Source organism: Carettochelys insculpta, chromosome 10, assembly GCF_033958435.1.
Source record: "Carettochelys insculpta isolate YL-2023 chromosome 10, ASM3395843v1, whole genome shotgun sequence".
In the NCBI taxonomy this organism is placed as follows: domain Eukaryota; kingdom Metazoa; phylum Chordata; order Testudines; family Carettochelyidae; genus Carettochelys; species Carettochelys insculpta.
Window position 1 is genome coordinate 11,223,359 of NC_134146.1, and position 24,675 is coordinate 11,248,033.

General features: G+C 45.9%; 1 protein-coding gene across 6 annotated transcripts in view; it reads left to right on the forward strand.

Moving 5' to 3' along the window:
- The window catches only part of ST6GAL1 (ST6 beta-galactoside alpha-2,6-sialyltransferase 1), a 94,948-nt gene that overhangs the window by 46,480 nt on the left and 23,793 nt on the right, over nt 1-24,675 (forward strand). For 4 of the 6 annotated variants that reach the window (XM_075004746.1, XM_075004744.1, XM_075004748.1 and 1 more), the window contains 2 exons: nt 8,883-9,588; nt 15,450-15,547. In XM_075004746.1, the coding sequence (XP_074860847.1) occupies nt 8,934-9,588; nt 15,450-15,547 (753 nt within the window). In that variant the 5' untranslated portion in view covers nt 8,883-8,933. Of the gene's footprint in view, nt 1-2,645; nt 3,048-4,681; nt 4,752-8,882; nt 9,589-15,449; nt 15,548-24,675 lie in introns of those variants that run through there. The other 2 variants (XM_075004747.1, XM_075004745.1) reach the window with 2 other exon arrangements.

Consider the following 24,675-nt stretch of genomic DNA (forward strand, 5'->3'; position numbering starts at 1 on the left):
TCAAAGCCAAGGGAGGCTGACATCCCATCCTGGACCTGTGGCAGCAGCTTAAGCAATACACGAGGAGGTAGAGGTTCCTTGTGGTATCCCTGGCTGCCATCATTCCTTCTCTGGCTCCAGTCGACGGGTATGCCCCCTCAACATGGACGACACCTTTTTTCACATCATCGTTCTCGCAGCGCATAAGTGTTTCCTGATATTCGTAGTCAGCACAATTATTACCATTCATGGTTCTTCCCTTCAGACTATCCACAGACCAACATATTTTTACCAAAGTCATGTCAGTGGTAGCAGCCTTCCTACACAAAAGAGGATTGCAGGTATACCTGTCCCTGGATGATTGGTTGCTGAGGGGTAACTCCCAGGAGCAAGTCCAAGCCCACTTATGCCTGGCTCTGGACACTTTCCAGTCATATTAATACCCACACAAAGAATATAGTACCTTCAAGCAATCCTTGACTCAGTGCAAGTGAAAGCCATCTTCCCAGACTCCAGATTTCAATCCATGTCTGAGGCCATCATCTCCCACATGCAGTACCCAGCCACAACTGCAAGGGTATGTTTCACCTAGTAGGGCAGATGGTGTCTTGCTCTTATTTGATAACCCTCAAAAGGTTATGCCTCAGACCACTATAACCCTGGCTGGCCTCTGCCTACCACCCAAAGTGGGACCTGTTGTTGATAGCGGTATTGTCAGACAGGTACTGGTGACACACATTGGAATGGGATTGGGGGGCACATCTGAGGAACCTCAGAACCCAGGCATTCTGGGTTCAGAGTTCAGACTTCATATCAACATCAACATCGAAGAACTCAAAGCAGGGAGGGGTAAGGTCATTCACATTGTATCAGGAAGCCTGTGTCTCTTGGACTTCTGCATTGGCCACTCTATTCACCTCAAGGCTGAATATCTCCTGAGCCTGCAGAACAACCTGGCAGACAGTCACAGCTGATTGTTTCTTAGCTACAAGTGGTCCATCAGGCCAGACACATCCACTCAATCTGTGTCTATTACTGAGAAATAGGCCAGTGTTATTGGACAAATAATCTTTTATTTTCTCCCAGTAAATGCCGTTAGCATGTACCATAGCTATTAATTGAACTTGTTCAATGTCTTGGAATGGATACTGGATGAAACACTAAGCACTAAGACAAACTGACTGGAATCAGAATGTTTAAAATTAAAGCTTAAGCTTACTTAACAGTGCAGGACATATACATTTTTCTGATGGCGTGTGCTGTCTGTCTTCAATGCAACTGTCCTGATTCACTGGAGCTGAGGATCTAGGACATACACAGGAAATCAGCTGCACTGTAGATCATTTCATACATATGATGTTGGTGGCACTTTTTGGCATTAAGGTGGAAAAGCTTATTTGCCCGTGTTCATAGAATGCTTTAAAAATCAAAAATAGTTCTTTTAAAGTTTGAGTTGGCGATGTTGGTATACTGAATGCAAAGCTCGTCTCCAAAGCACCCACCACCAAGCTAATATAAACAGTAAAAGAGGTAAGGAAGAGTTGGCCCAACCAGAGAGGAGGGCCTCAGCTGGTATCATTATCTTCCCTAGAGTTTGAGACAGTTGTTTTCTAGTGGCGGAGCTGTCTTTCCTTTCTGTCCTCTGATCATTGTTTTTCAGCTGGGACTCTTTGTCATATCTCTCTTAGCACCTGGTTTTCAACTTATGCAAAGCTAATGGAACAATTTATTTTCGTTAAAGCAAAATAGATAAGCAGGTGTGCTGTGGTCTGTCAGTCTCCCACATCTTGTGTTAAATTAAGCCATTCTCTTCATGTAAACTGAAGGGTCCCCTTTCTCTGCTCTACCCTCCTTCTGGTTTTGAGTCTGTTTGATAATATTAGAAACACCTACCTAAAGGTGCTGTTAACAGCTATTTGTTTCATGCGACACTGAGCATTTTGAAGGCTATGTAACTCTAGCAGAGCAACTGATGCGACTTGTTTATGCATTTTCAAGGTTCAAATCTGAGAACTTGAAATAGAGGTCTGTTTTCTCTACTAGGCTTAACAGGATCTACTGCAACTAGGATCCTCATCAAGTAGCTCTGTTCATGACTCTTCCTCTTTCCGAGTGACAGCTCATATGCATTGGCAAATGTGTTCCCATGTTCCCTTCTGTCCTTATCAGACAGTTTAATTTCAAATCCAAAAGGGTGACATGGGCATGGTTTATTTAAAGTGGATCTGGGCATTTGCCAGTGCGTTGCTTGCACCTCTGCAAAGGAGCTCTGACTTTTTAGGAGAATAGGCACAGGTGTAATTTGATTATTTTTGGATGCATGATTCCTCCCCCATCTTAGTTCTTACTTAGTGGCTTAGTTCTCACTGCAGAAGCAAATGAGTAGGCCTCAAACTTTAATCAAGCTAACGTAAATGCTGATGCAAAGGGAGGGGTTAGGAGTCAGCTAGAAGGCTTCTAAAAGATGTAACTGTTGGGCGGGGGACTGCCAAGTAGGCGTGTCTTTATCTTTTGGTTGTAGCTGTGTAACTGATAAGGAATTATCTACTCTTCCATTCTGACACAGTGGAGCGATCTGGTTGTTGCAGAAGGTACCGCTCTTCCTTTATTTTAACAGCCTGGCTACCCAAACTTGGTAACTGCCTCCTTATTTGGGACTGAGATCTGTGCTGTGTGAAGGTTATCAAAACCTTGTAACTCTCTTGCTGAGGGGGGCCTCTCCCGACTGCGCAGTCTGTCTGTTTCGGTTACTGAAGACTCCTCTCAGCAGCTGCTTGTCTTCAATAAAGGTGACTCTGGCAAATCTGAGATAAACACAGTGCGAAGACCATGTTTTCTTCCACAATTTGGTGCCATGACTCAGATCACAACACGGGGGAGGGTCTCTGCAGCAGGCCGGCTGGCATCGGGGTCCTCAGCACCTGAAATTAGGAGACCTTTGAATTCTCCAACTAGGACTCCTGACACTGCTTCGGTTCGACTGCTGGTGACCCTCATCCCAGCTGACACAACCACGAAGTCTTGTTACTGACGCAGTTTTGCCAGACTCACTCTCCAAGAATTTTCAGGTAATTCTGATTTATTCTGGTTCTGGCTTAGGCGGCATCAGTGCATGTATTTCCCTGTGTGAGTGAGTCTGGGTCCAGTCATTTGACTGGACATGTCCTGTGGAAACCCACAGGTGATTTTGAGTGTGTGATGGTGGTAGTTTGTGTGTGTTTCTTTTCTGCCCTTGTCTCTGGTTCTGGGTGAGTTTTGAACTCACATGCAGGCGGAAAAGGGTTTGGCATTGCCGTCGCCAATATTCCTGGGCATTGAGCCTCCACTGAGTCCCTTCTGTCTCCCTCATAAGTTTCCCTGTGTGTATGGCGCTGACCAGGGCTGGGACTGGGAAGAAATCCTGAACCTCGTACCTCAGTGCAATGATCCATCATATGGGCCAATGGGAGTAGAGCGAGAGGATGTAGGACCAAGCTATCCTATATAGCTACGTAAGCTGTTGGCCAGGTCTGTGCTCATCTTGGCTCCAGCTGCCCCAAGATTCCTGTGAGGAGAAGCCTGATGACTAGGATGTCTTGAATGCAAGTGGCGGGGTCGGGCGAGTAATGTAACTCAACAGAAGTGCTCTCTTTCCACCCTGTCTCCTGGCTCATTCTGAACCCTCTCAGCTCAAAACCACAACCCCGATGGATGTGTGAATGTATAGGAACAATTGAGTCTGGTTTAGGGGATGGGTGGAAAGGGATCTGTCCCTCCCCAGGGGACGCCTGCTTATTAAATGTACGTACATTATGGTCCTGAGACTTGCAAGTATCTGGATGAATGGAATTGGTATACCAGGGATGATCCAGCAAAGCATTTTCCTTTAATGGGAACATTTCATCTGGACAGGGTGGTGTATCTTAGGGAAGCTCTAGAGTCGAAAGGGGTAAAATGCCAGCTGGCCAGTGGGAACAGTTTTTTCTGGTGGTATGAGGAAATATCCAAGTGCTTAAATGAATCCCAGGTAAGGAGTCTGAGGGCTCCCAAGAAAAATTCAAAAGGTCAGTTCAGATTTTTTGATGCAGAAGTCATGACATCTAGCAGGTCAATGGGAGCTGACCCACGAGATTCTTTAGAGTACAAACACAGACGAGGAGAAGAAGGAATGTTGGGGAAGACGGCACAGCTAATCAGGGATTTCACAGAGATAGTGACCAAGGCAAAAGGATAGTTTGGCAGCAGCGGTTGTACTCATGTATGCTGCAGAAAGGCAGTGTGAGGAGGCATAAACCACACAGCTGCAAGCTGATTTGGAAATGTAAAAAAAAGGATGTGCATAAAAAAAAAAAAAGACTGAGTATGTGAAGAAGGAAATTCAAGCTAAGGCTTTCCAGCCAGCATGTATAATAATGAAGGGAAGATCCCTGTAATGGGTTTAACTAAGATTCAGTTTGCTGTTGTGGTCTGGACAGACACGAGGAGAGAAAGGAGTTGTGACTGTGTTATAAATATAGGAGATAAGTTAAATAAGTTCAGCAAACAGAGCTGTGAGAAATAGTTTTCTGGACAGATGCCCAGGTATAGGACCTTGAAGGAACTGCCCCGCTCGCTGTTTGTCTCAGTTCTTTTGCCGATTAACTCTTTGTGGGACAGAGTGTAGTCATGTAGTGAGGGTGCTAATGATGGAAATTTATTTGCGATTTTTTATTACTACATTAAGCTGCGGGGTGCAGAAGAAGCTCTCATTCCAGCATCCATGCAAGGTGATGTCAGGCACACAAAGTAAACAGGTAAAGGTGATATTTCTCCCTCCAATCTGTTTTACTTTTATGTTACTTGAAACAATAGCAGGTTTAAAATCAAAGCCAAAAAAACTGACTGAAGAGAAGTATTTGTGTTCACAATTTTGTTTAACTCTTCCAAGCGACTGTTTTTTTTACAAAGATTTCTTAATGTGTGACTGTCAATAAATGCAAATACCATTTGTATCGTATTGAAGCATATTATAAAAATCGCTCAATTAAAAATTCCTTAATGAAAGCGGGGACACGTTTGATTCTGTGAGCTGAACACATGTGGTTTGCAAATTTACACATTTTCAGGTTTTTTGAGTTTTATCTGACTACTAACTCTCAAAAGTTTCAATAATGTAGGCCCTAACCCAACAAACAGTTACATGTGGATGTAAGTCAGCTGTATAGCTCTATTGACTTCCGTTTCACCGTAAGGCTAAACGTGTGTAATTTTTTTGCTGGTTCATAATAGTTTGTAAAGTCTGCCTCATCTCTTTCACTGTGTCTCCTTCCATCATGTGCCTAGTATGTGGTTTCCTTCCTCCACATTCTCTCTGAAAACGGGAGGTAATCAGTTTTGGGCTTCTGTTTCCACAGCATTCAGTACCATGAGGCCTGTGTCTAATAGGCCCATAGATGAGAAGTAAATAGGAAATCGTGCTATTTGTGAAACGCAATGCTAAGACTGACAGCAGATAAAATTCCTCATGTTTGCTGGTGGAATTGTTTTTGTGCTGCAAAAATAAGACAAAAAGAACACTATTTTTGCAGAAATATTTGCAAGATATTTGCTCAGCAAAAAGTGGCAGACAGAGAATCTAAGGCTCAGGGAAAACTCTCAAGGACACTGTTTAACTAGAGGATTCTAAAAATATAATCATGTATTTATTTTCAGTGTACCAAGAACACACTGCTCTCCAGGGGATTAAAATAACACCAGAGTGCAATGTAATGTCCTTGCTAGCCAGGCTGCAGAGGAAACATGCAAACTGATATGTGGCTTTAAGTTTTATTATGAGACTGTAGATATTCTGTAACTGAGAAGATATTTTGCTTTGAGATAGGTGACATTTAAGGAATTCCTGCTCACTTCAATGGACAGTTGAGCCCTCAGAAGCATTTTACAGTAAATCCTCAAGAAGTGCGATTTTGATTTGTGCTTAACTTGCATTAACGCGAATTAGGTGCACATCAAAACTGCCCCCCTCTCCAGCCCCCAGCTCCCCCTGCTGGGAGAGCCCAAGAGGCACACAGGCACTTGCAGTGCACTTTCTCCCAGATAGGGGAAACCGGGGCGCAGCAGAGCTCTGTAGAGACAGCTGCCTGCTCCCCCAGCCAGGGGAGTTCCAGGGGACTCCCCACATCCCTACTTATGCAAAATTTGATTTATGCAGAAGTTGCACAGGATGCAACCTCCACGTAAATCAAGGGGTTACTGTACTTTCCTTTTTTTGCTTCCAGAGCTAGCCACGTCTGGCTATCATAATTCTCTCTGCAAGCCACCAATACGTACCTAAGCAAATCCTCCTTGGTGCCCTTTGGTATTTCCCAAATAAAGTTCTTCTTTGCAGGTGGCTTGTGATCTGTTTTAGAAATCTGCCCATCACATTGACACATTGGATTGTGTGGACTGCTCCAGGCTGAGGTTGATGGTGAGGTGGAAACTATTGAAATCACAGTGAAACTCTTCAAGAGCCTCTTTCCCATGGGTCCAGATGATGACAATGACATCCATGTAGCACAAGCAGAGGAAAGGTGGTAGGGAACAAGAGCTGAGGAAGCGTTGTTCCAGGTAACCCATAAAAATGTTGGCATACTGTGGGGCCATGTGGGTGCCCATAGCAGCACCGCTGATCTGAGGGTATAAATTGTCCTCAAATGTGAAATAGTTGTAGGTGAAGACAAAGTCGCAAAGCTCCACCACCATTTGTGCCTCGGTCTCATCAGGGGTAATGTTCCTAACAGCTTGAAGTCCATCTTCATGTGGGATATTGGTGTAAAGGCCCTCTACATCCCTGGTCGCCAGGATGGTATTTTCAGGAAGCTCACCAGTGAATTGTGGTTTCCTAAGGAAGTCGGTGGTGTCTCAAAGAAAGCTGGTAGCGCTGGTAGCATAGGGTCAAAGTAGAGATTCCACATATCCAGAGTGCCAGTGCATTAGATGATGGGGCATCTGGGAATCTGCTCAAGACCCTCCCTACAAAAACACAGGAACAAATCTACACAGACACACCCCTAGAACTCCAACCAGGTTTATTCTTTTCTACTACCCAAGATCCTTAAACCTGGGAATCCCGGATGCCCCGTCATACAGTCAGAAACAGACGTGTGTGGAGAGCCACTGCCCAGTTTCTCGTCGCCGCAGTTCCAAAGCCTTGTTGTTGGCCCCCATCACACCACTTGAGCCTTTGCCCTCTTTTTCATGTTGTCGTATTTTTAGGGGCAGGTCAACACAAAGCATTTTAATTTGACCGATTCATGTCACGCAGGGTTGTGAAAATATGCACTTTGAGCAACATAGTTAAGCTGACCTAAACCATATGCGCAGCTATAAGCTGTCAGATACATTCTCCATCTACTTCTCTCGGGGAGGTGGTTGAATTAATGTGCTAGGCAAGCCCCTCCCATTGCAGTAGTGAGTGGCTACCCTGAAGAGCTCCAGTGCTACAGCTAAGTAGAAATATAGCTTGAGCAACACATCTGAGGGCCTTGGCATGTACAGAGCTGGCCGCCTTGTTCTGGTCACTTTCAGTGCTCACACACCTCCAGGTACCATGTGCTGCTGTAAATGACCTGGATACTTTTAGACTGCCAGCCTATCTTCTTTTACACTGTCTCATTGTGCTGTTGGTTAAAGGCCTGGAGAACATTAGCTATGAGGAAAGACTGAAAACATTGGGCTTGTTTAATCTAGAAAAGAGAAGACTGAGAGTGGTTTACAAGTATCTAAAAGGGTGTTACAAGGAGGAGGGAGAAAATTGTTCTTCTTGTCCTCTGAGGCTAGGACAAGAAGCAATGGGCTTAAACTGCAGAACGGGAGGTTTACGTTGGACATTAGGAAGATCTTCCTAACTGTCAGGGTGGTTAAACGCTGGAATAAATTGCCTCAGGAGGTTGTGGAATCTCCATCACTGGAGGTATTTAAGAGCAGGTTAGATAGACCTCTATCAAGGATGGTTTAGACTACACGGTACTTGGTCCTGCTGTGAGGGCAGGTGACTGAACTTGACAGCCTCTCAAAGTCCCTTCCAGTTCTACTGTTCTTTGATCTGCTGCATCTGCATCATGACACTCTAGCAACAGAAGGTCCTTCCCCTAACTAGGCCAAGCTCTCTGCTTCCATGCAGATGCTAACCGTGTTCACCCTTTCCTGCTGAAGGTGGGTGTTCTGCCTGGCTTGGAGTTCACTGCTGCAGGAAGCGTCCTCTCTTTTCTCAGACATTCTGTGTTATGTCTTACCTTCATAGCAAACCACGAGAGCTGTGAGAACAAAACATTTTCAAAGGCAAAACACTAACATAAAACCTACAATCACTCCTAATGTCGACTCTGAGGCTCCAGTCAGCCGTTTAGTAGCGCTGTGTTTGGGGAGTGCAGTCTGTCACTTCCAAATTTGCTAATGTTTCCTTTGAGCTCACTAAGGTTTCAGTGCTGCTGTCTTGAAACTCACATGATGTTTACAAAATTCATTTTTCCACTGTGCTCATTAGACAAGCTTTGTTACTGAAGCACTTGTTTCTAACCATAGGCAAGATCCAAGGTCAGAAAGGAAGCCTTGCCCCTGAATTTACTGGGGAGGTCATCTGGACTTTAAATAGCTATTGAAGGGGGAAAAAAAGAAAAGTGGAGATTTTCCTCTAAACTGGCATGAAAGTTTCTGTTTTTACCATCTGCCATCAGAGAAAGAAAAGTATGGAACTGGGCTGCGGGAGGTCACTCACATAACTCAAGGAACATGTAACTACATTAATATTCAAGTTTAAGATCTAAACCAAACCAAGTCTTTCCATTGATGTTAATGACTTTAGATTAGGCCTGTAGAAAAAATTTCCTAATTACCCTTTCCACCCCCCCGCCACACACACACACCACCTCTTTTGACTAGTTGTTTCTTGCCTTCTTTTTTAGGCCCAGCATCCAGCACTGTGTTGACCATCTCGTTCTGATGCACCATCCACTATGGTTCACATCAATATATTGAAAAAAACAGCGTATGTACTATTGGTATTGCTTGGACTTCTGACTATTTGTGTGTGGAGACAAACAAGAAAAGGCTACTATGTTCCCGTCACAAAACAAAGCAAAAGTTTTCCCTTTGGCAGGACACTGGGAAGATGGGACATACTCACATCCAGAGTCCTTTCCAACAAGGCTGTGAATGACAATGTCCAGGCTGCCGCTACTGCTGCTTTTCAGGTCAAACTGGATAAAGAAAAGGACTGCATTTCTCCAAGACCTCCAGGAGACAACTCAGGGCTAAAGTCCAAGAAATCACAGGGCAAAGTGAATGTCTGGAATGAGAACAGTTCATCAAAGAATCTCATACCTCGACTGCAAAAGGTCAGGAAGAATTACCTGACCATGAACAAGTACAATGTCACTTACAAAGGGCAAAAGAATTCTGCCAAACCCAGTCCAGAAAAACTACTGTGCCAGCTCCAGGATAGAGTGAAAGTGACGATGATCCATTGGTCAGACAATCCATTTAATACCTCTCAATGGCAGAACCGTCTACCACAGAAAAACTTCAGCCAGGTAGTCGGCCACTTGGGTCGATGTGCTGTCGTGACCTCCGCAGGATCTCTGAAGTTCTCACACCTGGGACCAGAGATAGGTTGGTATTACTTTGCTAGGGCAAAACTATAGAATCTGGGGTTTGGGCTCTGAGACTAGAATAGTCTACCACTGCCGCTGGGGCACAGTTACTCATAGGACTCTCTGAATTTAGAATTAATCTGCAAATTCACAAAGATGCTTGTAGCAGCTTGAAATACTCGGTTAAGATTCTTACTCGTTGTAGGTGTGTACATTGGGGAACAGAAATAATGAGCAGGCACCCACAGTTTCCATGACCCACATTCAAAATTAGTGTTGAAAACGCAGCTGTATTCAGCTCAGGATCCGTACACCAGGAGTCAGCAACCCCTGGCACAGGTGCCAAGAGTGGTACGAGTCAATTTTCATCAGCACATGAGGTGGGAACTCTCCTCTCCCATGCAGCCGGGAGCTTGCTCAAAGCCAGGCCACCTGTGGATTAACGAAAGACCAGCTAAGGCTGCCAACCACCACCAAATGGGAAAGCTCTGCATCTGCATTTATTTGTTAATGAAGCTGTTGTAAGTAGGACTATTAGTGACTTTGAAAACTATCACTGGCTTGTGGGCTGGTCAAATATGGGGCACTTCACCATGGAAAGGTTGCTCGGAAAGGTTGCTGACCCCCTGCCGTACACTTGCAGCCAGTGGTAAAATTTCCACTGCAAAGTAAGGGTTGCAGCAATAATAAGCAGCTGCGGCCTCCACTCTAAGACTGCTGGAGAGCCGGAGTCCCCTAAAGACGGAGCGTAAGGCAGAATGGGGACAGGGCATGGCCATGGGAGCCGCAGTAAGCGCTGATACTGATTGAATGCATCTCTTGAGCAGCCTCTACCCAGAGGCTGTAACCTAACTGCTGGCTACATCCGAACGCTGCCCTCTGCCAGCAGGACAGCAGAAAGCAGCACTCCCAGACCTTCCTTGCAGTGAGCCCCCACTGGAATGTGTAAATTCAGGGCGGCACAGTTTGGACTGCATCCATCGGCCCGTTGTTTCTAGCTTTATGTTTCTCTTCTTCACTGGAAAATAAGGAGCCGAGATTCCCTTTGGCCTGCAGCGTGTTTATATCTGCATGGGTGTGGGAAGAGCTGGGGTGATGTTCAATGATCTCACTTGCTTCAGACAAGAGCCAGGAAGACTGGGACAGTGAGAGAATGGGAGAATGTAGGAAGGAAAGTTATTTTAGTGAAAGGTTCTGTTTATATGGGGCTCCTGGGTGTGTGTCAGTGAAGTGCTGAAAGCATTTGCATGTTACACCCAAAGTGATCTACTGAGCAGCTGTGTGCCAGAAGCCAAACCCAGCCTGCATTGTTAAAGAGTGGGCTGGATCCTCCACTCATGCCAGTCAGTGTAGTCCTGGGGATGTACATGGAGCTTTGGTGATTTGTGCTGCCTGAGGATCAGGCTCAGTAGCTGTTTGTGGTGTGACAAGGCAACTGTGCAGGATCTTCTTGGCCCATTTTAAGATCACAGTACAGTTGCTATGATAGAAATGTACATCCCATTCAGAAACCAGTACTTGATACTGTTTTCCCATCCAGGTTGCTAAGAATGATGTCATTGACACACACATCCTGTACCCCCCGTGTGGGCCCAGGCTTCACCCAGTCAGCAGCCACAGAGTAACAAACACGTTAAATTGCCAAAACAAGCCTCCCTTCACTGTCTTTAAGGGAATGTGGGCAAGACAGCTCCCTAGAGCTGAACGCTTTCATCGTTCAGCTGGACAGACTGATTGGCAAAACGTAGGTGTGCTCCATGCTTCGGCACTGTGTTAGTCTGACGGCACAGCTCCTGCGCTTAACATGTACAAATGCAGTAATCCCTCAAAATGCACAACTCAAAATCCTACTTCCCCCGGCCCTGGCTCAACCCCCCACAGCTCCACACAGCCCCAGCTCAACTCCACCCCCTGCAGCCCTAACCCTCCCCAGGCTGAACCCCCCTGTCCCCAGCCCACTGCCAGGCTTAACCCTCCACAGTTGCCCACCCCCAACCCCAGGACTTACCTTTCAAAAGGAGCTCCAGGTGCTCCTGCTGCTTCCCCGGCTGCAGAACGTGCTTTCTGCCAGGGAAAAAGCCGCCCCGACTTATGCGAAATTCGAGTGACAGGAGGGTGCGTAGGAACAGAGCCCTCACATAACTAGAGGGATCACTGTACAGCTTTCACTCTTTTGGCTATAGCTGATCACCTGCTGTACCACACAATCATCTTCTGTCAGTACCAAAGCTCCCTCTAAGAAAGCAGCAGCTGGTGGAAGTGCATAGTTGGGCCCGTAACTCTCCAATTTCATGGTTATGACAACCACACATTTAAAATAACAGTGGCTTGTCTTGTTCACGGCTTACTCTATGGGCAGCATATAAATGGCATAATTGTGCTTGAAGGTCTAGTTTACCAGGCCCCCGTCCAGCAACCCCCTTTAGCACCTGCTAAACTGAATGCCTGGGAGTAGTGCCTTTGGGGCATTACTCGCAAATGTAAAGCACAGGCGTTGCTGATCATGCCCTCACCCCCCAGCCGTGCTGGCTGGCTGGTGCAGATAACAGAAAGTAGTACAAAGTGTTACCCTTGGACTTCCTGGATGAGATTTTTTCAGAACTGTTGCTGGTATAGCTCGATATTTCCCTTCTCCTCTGTTGAGTGCTATGCATGGCGGAGATGCCAGCTTGCCTGCAGTATTGCCCAGTCTCCGAAGTGCTTTAGGCACTCATAGGAGGAGAGATGCTTATCAGATGAGAAATACTATTTTTAATAACACTGATCCAGGATGGTCTTGTGGTAAGTATCAGACTCGGGCGTGAGAGCTCTTTCTCCGGGTTTTCAAAGACATGCAGATTTTGGGTACCTCACCTTTTGATGCTGTCCCCCCCCACCCCAACTTTGAGTTGAGTTTGTAGAAATCTACGTCAAGCTTATAAGTTTTAACTCTGGCATAGCAGCACATGTACACGGGATTTTGCGAAGAGAATAATGTTACAGTGTAATCATCTCAGCTTCGGTACCAGAAAGATAATGTAACAAATAATTAAGGAGAGTCCATCTGCAAGCCATTAGAAGATAAGGTGATAGGGAACAGTCAGCACGGATTTGTAAAGAACCAACCCAGGGGCTGTCCTTGGGTTATATCTAGAATTTGGTAAGGCATTTGATACAGTCTCATCCCAACCCATTCAGAAGGTCCTGGAGCTCCTGGCTATTCATAGAATCATAGAATTCTGGGATGGAAGGGACCTCAGGAGGTCATCTAGTCCAGCTCCCTGACCAAAGCAGGATCTGCCCCAGCTAAATCATCCCAACCAGGACTATGTCAAGCTGGGATGTAAAAACCTCAAGGGATGGAGATTCCACCAGCTCTGGGTAACACATTCCAGTGCTTCACCACCCTCCTGATGAAATAGTTTTTCCTGCTCTCCAACCTACACCTCTGCCTCTATAACTTAAGACCGTTGCCCCTTGTTCTGCCACCTGTCACCATTAAGAATAACCTCTCTCCATCCTCTTTAGAGCCTCCCTTCAGGAAGTTGAAGACTGCTATCAAATCCCCCCTCAGTCTTCTCTTCTGCAAACTAAATAAGCCCAGATCCCCCAGCTTCTCCTCATAGGTCATGTGCTCCAGCCCCCTAAAAGTTTTTGTTGCCCTCTGCTGAACCATCTCCAATGTGTCCAAAACCTTTTGATACGGTGGGGCCCAGAACTGGACGCAATTGCAGCACCAGCGGTGGCCTGAGCCCTTTAAATCAGCACCAGCATCTCATAGAGCCCCTGAGAGTTGGGGTGGGGGTATGCAACACAGTCTCGGCAGCTCTAAGGGCAAGCTGCCCCCAGCTCGCTCCTTCCAGGAGTGCAAAACCACACCCTGACAGTTCTGTTGGCTCCCAGGCTTCATGCTAGATGGGCAAATAAGGTTAGTTGAAAGATTTTGGGGCCCAGTCCTGCACAATGCTGAGGACAGTCAGGCCCAGTGTGAGCTGAGGGCACTTAGCAGCTTGCAGGGTCTTGTCCTTGTGGCCCAAGTAAGTGAGTTATGGCTCATCTACACAGGGAAACTATACAGGTATACAGTAGGGTGTGAATTTAAAACACTGGAGCTGGTATAATTCCTCAGTTGAACTCTCAGCTTCCTATTGGAGTTCCTTTGGTTCAATATATGCCACTTTGGAACGGATTTAACCTAAACTGGCCCAGGGTGAAGGGTGGGAGGACTCCTCCGAAATGAGCATGAGTGTCCACATGGAAGAGGTACACTGGTATTATTATAATAATAATAATGACTGGTATTATTGGATCAGTTTAACTGTAGCGATAGAACTATACCAGTATAATTGATAAAATTTCTACATGTAGACAAGCCCTTTGGCTCTGGAGAAGGAAGAACAAGGGGAGCAAACAGTGTTTCCTAGTGCATAGCTCAATCACCTGTCACTCTGCCATTGGCATTCTGATGATTTTTGGCACATTTGTGCCTTATTTTACCCATCTGTAAAATGGGAGTAGCAACATAAAAACTTTTCCTTTTTAAAGTGCCTTTAGATGTAAGCAGAGGGTTAAGTTCCAAGGATTTTTTTTTTAACCAGATGAAAAGTATTGCAAGTTTTAAACAAGTTCTAATCAGAACATTGTCTGGGGACCGGCTCATTAGTTCCCGGATCTTCTAAAGTAACCATATTGGTAACAGGTAGGATATTTCCCAGGGAATATCTTGCTGTACAGGTGCTGACCTTCCCAAGGGTGGGGGAGGCTCAACTCCCATCTCTGTCCCATGCCCCCCCCCATTTCACTCCCTTCCCTGAGTGCATTCTGGCTCCTTCCTCCTCTCCCCCAGCTTCCTGAATGTCTCCAGATAGCTGATTGTTGTGGATGGGAGGAACAGGAGGGAGGGTAAAGTTGCAGATCTCTGGGGCCTGCCCACAGACAGGAGGTAATGGGGGTGATGCTGAAGAGGAGCTAATAAGGGGGCTGCTGGCCCACCCTACTTCCAAGTTCCTGCCTGCCAACAGGCAGCCAAGCAATGTTGGTATAAGCAAATGTGTAACTTCAAACAGATGTACTTTCCAATAGTTCGGGGACATAACAGTAAAACAGCATGGTGAAGACAAGGACTTGAAGAGGGTTCAAAGAAGAACGAAATTCATGGAGGTTAGGTCCACCAATGGCTATGAGCCAGGATGGTCAGGAATGGTATCCCTCATCTCTGGTTGTCCAAATCTGGAAATGGATGACAGGAGAAGGCCTGTTCAGTCCCTCTGGGGCATCTGGCATTGGCCACTGTTGGAAGACAGGATGCTAGGCTAGATGGACCTTTGGGCTGACCCAGTATGACCGTTCTTATGTCCTAACTGGGATGTTAAGGGAGGAATTACCATAGAAGAGTTAGGTGGTAATTATTGTTAGTTGTGTTATTTATTATTTCGTTCATCTTTGCTTGTAATAGCAGATCGCGGATGTAGCCCAGCCCTGCTGTAATTCTGACATCCCTCTTCATTATTTCCCAGTCACTTATTTGTGGCAAAGCACAAGGAGAATTATTGCCCAGTTGTGTTTTGGAGATCTGTGGTGACGATTTTTCTTGAATGGCAGCTTGGGCTCTCTCTGTGCGTGCTGCATTTTTAAAATAAAAATACATACACCTGGAAATGATTAGTCTCATTTAAACCAAATTAGGAGACAGGGAAAACAGCACACCTGGCAATCATGAAAAGTATGCACCTTTTTAACCCATCTGATAATTCAGCTCAGTATCTCCAATAGTTGTCTTGAGGAAGGTTCTGAATTGATAGTTGCCATAGTTTTACATACCTAAGCTAGATGCCTTTCACCATTCACACATAACCATTGTAGGTTAACTTTTAATCATTTTTCCCTCTTTGTTACTTTCAGACTCCCATGATGCAGTTTTGAGATTTAATGAGGCTCCTACCCGAGGGTTCCAGGATGATGTAGGGGAAAAGACAACAATCCGCCTTGTTAACTCCCAGGTAAGTCTGCCTGGCTTGTGGGCTACACCACAGAGAATGAAAGTCTCTTGAGCAAAGGCCCTATTCAGCTCTCTTATTGTGCAGTCCCTCCTTCGCTGCATGGGTTGAGGTACGAGTAGCACCAACAGCATAGAGGTCGGCGGTGAGTGGCAGCATTTCTTATGACATTTCTGGAAGAATCAAACCACTTCTCTGGCCATGAACATGCCATCTCTACCTCACACTCTTGGAGACTTTGGGTGGCACCACCACAGCATATTTCAAATGGGAGAGAACAGACAGAGCCTTTAAACAAGTCCAGTTATAATAAAATACACAGTCATATCCTCCAGATATTTAATCATTTACTTTAATTAGCTTTTATGTAATTATAGTCATCTTCTGTCGAGAAATAGGAACCGGATCAAAGCCAAAATCTGCCTAATCCAGTATCTTGTCTGACCAGGGCTAGCATCAATGGCTTTAGAGCAGTGGTCCTTAACATTTACTGCAGCCTGCACTCCCGCAGTTCTCAAAATATGCTCTTGCACCCCTTATCAAAAATCAAATATGGTCTCACATCCCTTATCAAAAATGGAGATGGGGGCCTATACACTTTTAAATGCACATTGCATATATGTAAAATAGTTTCATGTTATTACTCACCACAGATTATAGCACAGTAGGCATAAAAAATACACAAGTACTACCCAGAGATGTTGCGGAGTTTTGCTGTGGAAGTAAACTGTAACCAATGTGCTGACAGTTAGCGGCTAACTGAATTCAAGCAAATCTGCTGCCCTGCTACATCATCATCTGCACATGCGTCAAGAAGTGCCCACAACATGGTAGTGCACTATTTTGTAGAAAGATAGTTTCATGACAATTAGCTTAAAAACTTGAAAATAAGTTTTTTGTTTGTATATTACAGTAATTGTTTAAAAATGTATAATGTTAATAAATACATAGGACTGATGAAACAAAGTAGTTGTACTTATGGGTCTGTGCTTAATGTGTGTTATTGGTGATTTACCTTCTAAAATAATTCCAGACCATGGGCTTTACTTCTGAGACCAAAGGTGTCCTGTGATGCTATCGTAATAAAAGCTCCATAATAGGTCTGGAGGGCATCCTTTAATCAAATCAGTTCCTGGTCAGCTCTCTCAATTAGTAAGTTATCCGAGCAGATCACACCATTAAGTTTATGTTTATGGTTATAGCTCCTGATTCTTCGGCCACTTGATTACTTGGCAGCTCCTATATTAAAATCAGAGCCAACCGAATTGGATCTCCCTGGCTACGTCTACACGTGAAGCCAACATCGAAATAGCTTATTTCGATGTAGCAACATCGAAATAGGCTATTTCGATGAATAACGTCTACACGTCCTCCAGGGCTGGCAACGTCGATGTTCAACTTCGACGTTGCGCGGCACCAGATCGAAATAGACGCTGCAAGGGTACGTCTACACGCCAAAGTAGCACACATCGAAATAAGGGTGCCAGGCACAGCTGCAGACAGGGTCACAGGGCGGACTCAACAGCAAGCCGCTCCCTTAAAGGGCCCCTCCCAGACACAGTTGCACTAAACAACATGGATCCCCAGCTGCCGCAGCAGCAGCCAGAAGCCCTGAGGTAAGGGCTGCTGCCCACGGTGACCATAGAGCCCCACAGGGGCTGAAGAGAGAGCATCTCTCAACCCCGCAGCTGATGGCCGCCATGGAGGACCCAGCAATTTCGACGTTGCGGGACGCGGATCGTCTACACGGTCCCTACTTCGACGTTGAACGTCGAAGTAGGGCACTATTCCGATCCCCTCATGAGGTTAGCGACTTCGACGTCTCGCTGCCTAACGTCGAAGTTAACTTCGAAATAGCGCCCGACGCGTGTAGCCGCGACGGGCGCTATTTCGAAGTTAGTGCTGCTACTTCGAAGTAGCGTGCACGTGTAGACACGGCTCCTGTGTCACAGAATAAAGGCCAGCAGAAGATTTGGAGAGTTCTTACCCCTTTATTTTATCACTTAACCTTGAGCTGACTGTTCCCAAACTGGTTCGTTGTAACTTGGTTGATCCTGTATCCTCCAACATTTGGTACTCCATACCCCAGATTTTCTTAAGTACCCACCAGTTTTTAAATGCTCCCAACAAACGTTTTTGTAGACAGAGGTTGAAGAGTTGTTTAATATTCACAGTCTGATCTGTGGGTAGAGATCCAAATACTTCACACTGAAGTAATGTATAAATGAGGTGGCATGAAACAGCGGGAGCCTCTACACTTCCTGTCAAGTCAAAGCCACTTCCCGCTCATGCTTAGAGTTATCAGCTGCAAGAGTACTAAGACTTTGATCATTGCAGAAATGAATATTTAGACCCATTACGTGCAGGCTTATGGAACATGTGGAAGCGAATATAGTAGGAGGAGATGCAGGAATAAAGTGACTTATGGGGGAAAGCCAGTTGCGGTTCTTTTAGTAAGAAACTCCTGCTTCAGAAACAACATACCGATTATGGCTACAACAGGGATCAAGTCCATTATTTGTTTTTGTAGCATTAAAGACAATATTTTTTTAGTGTTTAAACTCTGGCCCTGTGTGCCATAGGCTCCCATAGTGTGACCTGATTTTCTGATTTCAGGAATGTCTGCATATATTATGCCAATAGGCTTTCCAAGCCTTATACATTGTTCATAACTGGGGTGGGGGGGCAGCGTCTGATGAAAAATCTGTAGAAGAGTTTATATGTGATTCTGCAGATACTGTTAAAAGGTCTGACAATCTCAGGGTATTTTCAGAGGAGAGTTCAGAAATCCATCCAGGTCGTTGCCCTGGGAGAACTGACCTAGCTTTGATTCCTGCAGAGCAGTTTCCACATCAGTATTTATATCAGACTTGGAACAGAGTCTCTTAGGCCTCCGACCAGAGGCAGGCAGTCACCCACTTCCATTTCCTTTGATGATAATGTCTAGCCCCTAGAAATCTATCTTCTTCACTAGAAAGGGGGGTTTAAGTCTGTAATTTTAGATGGGGAGGGAGGGGGCAGCTGGGAGAGGCAAAGGCGCTGCCGAGCCAAGATTAATGAACTTGCTGTTGGGTTTTAACCAGAGCTGATACATTTCGTTAATCAGTACAGCTCTTTCTAACCTTAAATTGCCCTTTCAACCTTTATCTGTAAGGAGTTTGAGTGCTCGCTCAATATTTAGGATCTTACCCTTATCCTGGGCATGGACACTTTAAATTTCCCCCTTCCTCATCAGTTCCATATCTTCCAACAAGGAACAAACAAGTCCATTGGCTCCACTGCCAGGATGTAGGCTCATACAAAAGGAATTCTGATCTCCCCTTGGGAACCATGCCCTGCTTCCTTAGTATGAAGGCCTTCTGCCTCCTACTGCTTCCAGGTTTTCTGGGGGGTCCCTCCTCTGTGCGTACTATAGCACAAAGGTCCTGTCCTGTTACAGCATGGGTCAGTTTCCAGGCTCCCACACGCAGAGGGGAGCCGGGAGCCAGACTGCCACCTGGTTCCCAGCTCCATGGGACTCCCAGGAACGAGGAAATTGTCCAGCACTGCTGCGCATGGCTCTGGGCTCCCTGCTACTCACAGGAGCAGAGAGCCAGGCACAGCCAGCACCGGGGACCCAAAGGTGGCAGCCCCCAACCCCCACCCCCGGTCTTGACTTTAACAAAATTTGACTTATGCGTGGTTGCCCAGGAGTGCAACCTACCCATAACTCAGGGTTCTACTGTATAAAAAATAAATAGGTAAGAACCAGGGAATTATCACCCAGTCACCTTGTTGACTGTTGTCTTAAAATGCAAACTAGATATATTTTGGGGAACACGGTTGGGCAGAAAATGGAAATTAATTTGCCAAAGTTTGAGCTGGTTTTCAGAACAGCTGCTCCGCTACAGGTTATGGTTTTATTCTTTCTTATTTGACCTACAAATTTTTGTCCATCTAAATGGGGAGGGGGGAAATTGTATGCAACTTTTGTTGATTTAAAAGGACTTTAAATGCTGTTGACAAAGAGACAAAAGGAGGCCAAGGTTGGGCTAGGCCTGCAAGAGCAATTAATTGATTTTATCCTCATAACAAAGGAGGGTTGACGGGGCTGTCAGCTTTTTAAACTTTTATATTACTGATGATATTTTAGCATTAACAGGCATGGGTATTTTCTCCATAAATCATGGGTTACCCTTTGTCTGTCTTATTATATGCAGACAATGTGATTCTATAATCTGTAACTTCAGTGGGACTGAAGAATTCATTAAGCTTGTGTGATTTATATTGATAAATTACACCAAAGCTAAAGTAATTGTTTTTAATCAAAGACAGAGATTGCATAAATAGGGGATTGATGGGAAATATATTGAACAAGTAAGTATTGAAGGGGTAGCTGTGTTAGTTTGTATCTGAAAAAACAATTTCCTTGTGATGGTTTTTGGTCCTTGGAGTTCGGGCCTATTGTATGTCTTTCCCCCCATTGTTGCTGGTTCACAAGTGCTTCTTAAGCTGTCCAGTGACTGGGTGGATGTTTTCCTGATAGCCCCAGCTTGGGGACCACCAGCACTGATATCCCACCTTGTTGGAGCTGTCAGTACAGCTGTCCATTCCACTTCCACTGTTCCCAGACCTCATTACACAGGATCACAATCACCTCCACCACATGGAGCTCTCCTCCCTTCATCTCATGGCACGGTGGCTCCATGGCTGAGCGCTGGTAAGCAGGCCTACGCCACGCAGGTCCAGCATGTTCTCGATAGTCAGACGCCTTCCACCAGGCCCATGTAGCTGGCTAAGTGGAAGCGTTTCTTTTGTTGTGTTTCAATACCTGGTCTACCTGAAGTGGTGGGGGGGGCGGGTCTAGCAACGTCTTTGCTCAGAGTTCATCTGGAGACTGTTTCACCTTTTCACTCTGGGGAAGATGGTCGCTTCATGTTTGGGCACTTCCTCAAGGGGATGGATAAACTCTCCCTGCCGGCCTGGCACCCTGTACTGGCTTGGGGGCCTCAACCTGTTCCTCAAGGCACTCATGGGTCTCACCTTTGAGCCCTTTGCCTTCTGTTCTCTGCTCTACCTTTCATGGAAGGTGTCTTTCCTGGTTGCCATCCCCTCTGCCAGATGGGTGTTGAAGCTCCACACCCTTACGTCAGAATCACCATACACCATCTTTCACAAGGACAAGGTCCAGCTCCACCCACACCTGACTTTCCTCCTGCAAGTGATCTTTGGCTGATTGCTGATCAGCACATTTTCTTTCCCATCTTCTACCCTAAACCTCACCGGAGCTTGCGTGTTAGATGGGCACTCACATAAGTCTTCACAGCTCTTCATGGCAGTCAACCATGTATTGATTCCAACCCCTCCTCCTGGGGAAGGTTTGTGACTCATCTACTTAGAATAGATATGAGTAAGCACTCAAAGAAGAAAAAATGGGTATTCACCTTTGTACCTGTTGTTCTTTGAGATGTGTTGCTCATAGCCGTTCCATACCCAATCTCCTTCCCTCTGTCAGAGTAGAAAGCAAGAAGGAACTGAGGTAAACAGATTGCCTGGGTCGTTGCACCAGAGCCATGCCAGAGGGCTCCACAGCTAAGCAAAGGGATAGCAGCTAGAGTAAAACAAAACTGAGTAACCATTTTTTATCTGTTCAAAGAGGATGAGTCTTCCTGTTTGCTGCTTCGGAATAAGGGTTGACTTTTTTCAAAGAAATTCAGAAGGTTTAAGCACATGTATTCTGTTAACATTCATGGCTAAATCACCGGTATTGCCTTAGAAATGCAACTAAATTCTCTAATCTGTGTTTGTTCCTCTTCCTTTACATGAAGTTTTGTTTCTCATAAATCTTCCTCAGCAGAATTTTCCTCTCCCATGATTTCTGTTGTCTTCCTTCCTGCTGTGTCACAGTGGTCTCTGCTTCCTGACTAGCAGATGCAACCTACGTTAAAAATTGGAGTTTGTCTTTTGCTGAACATCTGTTATGGAAAGATCAGTTTTCAGACTGGAAGGAATTTATGTCTTTATGTATTTGTGTTAATGGGTCTCCACAATGTTGTCCACTTTGGAAGCTATCTCCTGGACCACATACATTCAATGCCAGCCGAGCTACGATGTGCAAACGGTGCCAGAAAAAGCATTTGTCCTGTTTCTGTGACTTTGGGCTTGTTCTATATGGAGAAACTTACCCATATAATTATGCAGATGTCATTATACCAAACAACTCCCTTGGGGACTCGCAAATTCTGGGATAATAAATGTTAAAAGGAAGTGGTAGAAGTAGAGAGACAACAATGACACAGCAAAAAAAGTAGGTAGAAGATTGTGGTTACGTCTACACGTGCAGCCGACATCGAAATAGCTTATTTCGATGTTGCGACATCGAAATAGTCTATTTCGATGAATAACGTCTACACGTCCTCCAGGGCTGGCAACGTCGATGTTCAACGTTGACGTTGCTCAGCCCAACATCGAAATAGGCGCAGCAAGGGAACGTCTACACGTCAAAGTAGCACACATCGAAATAGGGATGCCAGGCACAGCTGCAGACAGGGTCACAGGGCGGACTCAACAGCAAGCCGCTCCCTTAAAGGGCCCCTCCCAGACACAGTTGCACTAAACAACACAAGATACACAGAGCTGACAACTGGTTGCAGACCCTGTGCCTGCAGCATAGATCCCCAGCTGCCGCAGAAGCAGCCAGAAGCCCTGGGCTAAGGGCTGCTGCCCACGGTGACCATAGAGCCCCGCAGGGGCTGGAGAGAGAGCATCTCTCAACCCCCCAGCTGATGGCCGCCATGGAGGGCCCAGCAATTTCGACGTTGCGGGACGCGGATCGTCTACACGGTCCCTACTTCGACGTTCAACGTCGAAGTAGGGCGCTATTCCTATCTCCTCATGAGGTTAGCGACTTCGACGTCTCGCCGCCTAACGTCGAAGTTAACTTCGAAATAGCGCCCGACGCGTGTAGCCGCGACGGGCGCTATTTTGAAGTTGGTGCCGCTACTTCGAAGTAGCGTGCACGAGTAGACGCAGCTTGTGTGTGTGTGAGAGAGAGAGAGGATGCTTAGCGCAGGAGTGAACAAACTTTTTAAGTTGGGCTCCACTTTTTGTCCCTCCAATTAGCAGTCCCCCCAGCCTGTCTAATGTGATCCAAATAATGGGAATTAGGGTTATGGTCATATGAAAAAAAGAAAACTTTTTCACACGTGTAAGAAAAAAAAAGGATGTAACACGGTCCCACACCAAAGGCTTTTATGTAAATTAGGTGGTCATGGGATAGGAGGAAAGATCCTTTCATGGATCGGGAATTGGTTAAAAGACAGAAAACAAAGGGTGGGAATAAATGGTAAATTTTCACAATGGAGGAGGGTAACTAGTGGTGTTCCCCAGGGGTCAGTCCTGGGACCGATCCTGTTCAACTTGTTCATCAATGATCTAGAAAATGAGGTAAGCAGTGAGGTGGCAAAGTTTGCAGATGACACCAAGTTGTTCAGGACAGTCAAAAGCAAAAGGGATTGTGAAGAACTACAAAAAGATCTCAGCAAACTGAGTGATTGGGCAGCAAAATGGCAAATGAAATTTAATGTGGGTAAGTGTAAGGTAATGCATGTTGGAAAAAATAACCCAAATTACACGTACTACATGATGGGGTCAAATTTAGCTACGACAGATCAGGAAAGGGATCTTGGAGTTATAGTGGATAGTTCTCTGAAGACATCCACGCAGTGTGCAGCGGCAGTTAGTAAGGCAAATAGGAAGTTAGGAATTATTAAAAAAGGGATCGATAATAAGACAAAAGATATCATACTTCCCCTATATAAAACTATGGTACGCCCACATCTTGAGTACTGCGTGCAGATGTGGTCTCCTCACCTCAAAAAAGATATATTGGCATTAGAAAAGGTTCAGAAAAGGGTGACTAAGATGATTAGGGCTTGGAACGGGTCCCATATGGGGAGAGGCTAGAGAGACTGGGGCTTTTCAGTTTGGAAAAGAGGCGATTGAGGGGCGATATGATAGAGGTATATAAAATCATGAATGGTGTGGAGAAAGTGAATATAGAAAAATTATTTACCTTTTCCCATAATACAAGAACTAGGGGACACCAAATGAAATTGATGGGTAGTAGGTTCAAAACTAATAAAAGGACATTTTTCTTCACACAGCGCACAGTCAACCTGTGGAACTCCTTGCCCGAGGAGGCTGTGAAGGCCAGGACTCTATTAGGGTTTAAAAAAGAGCTTGATAAATTTTTGCAGGTTAGGTCCATAAATGGCTATTAGCCAGGGATAAAGTATGGTGCCCTAGCCTTCAGAACAAAGGCAGGAGATGGATGGCAGGAGATAAATCACTTGATCATTGTCTTCTGTTCTCCTTCTCTGGGGCACCTGGCATTGGCCACCGTCGGCAGATGGGATGCTGGGCTGGATGGACCTTTGGTCTGACCCAGTATGGCCATTCTTATGTTCTTATGTTCTTATGTTCTAAAATATTCTTAATCAGTATATACATGTAAATACGCAGACATTAAAGTAGTGACATGTATCAGCATTTTTAACAACATGGATGAGCCTGAGTCCCAGCAGCTGATTATGCTGTGCCCGCCTTACAAATGTCATGCCCCGCCAAGGAGGCCTTACCCCCACTTTGCACACCCCTGGTTTAGGGGCTAGGTCAGCAAAGCTGTGTCTACACGTGCACGCTATTTCGAAGTTAACTTCGACGTTAGGCGGCGAGACGTCGAAGTCGCTAACCTCATGAGGGGATCGGAATAGCGCCCTACTTCGATGTTCAACGTCGAAGTAGGGACCGTGTAGACGATCCGCGTCCCGCAACATCGAAATTGCCGGGTCCTCCATGGCGGCCATCAGCTGGGGGGTTGAGAGACGCTTTCTCCAGCCCCTCAGCTCACTGGTGGCCGCGTGGAGCGGCCCCTTAAAGGTCCCCTCCCCCTCCCTGCCTCTGCAGGAAGCTGAGGCAACATGCAGGCTGCAGCCTGCACACGCGGGCAGCTTGCAGCACCCTCAGCCACCCACCCAGCGGCGATGGCTAGCCGACAGCCCCCCCAGCGTCCCCAGGGGACCCCCCCCAAGGGGAGCCAGGGCAGCCAGCCCAGCCAGAGGGCCAGCCAGTCTGGGAAGCGGCAGCGGGGC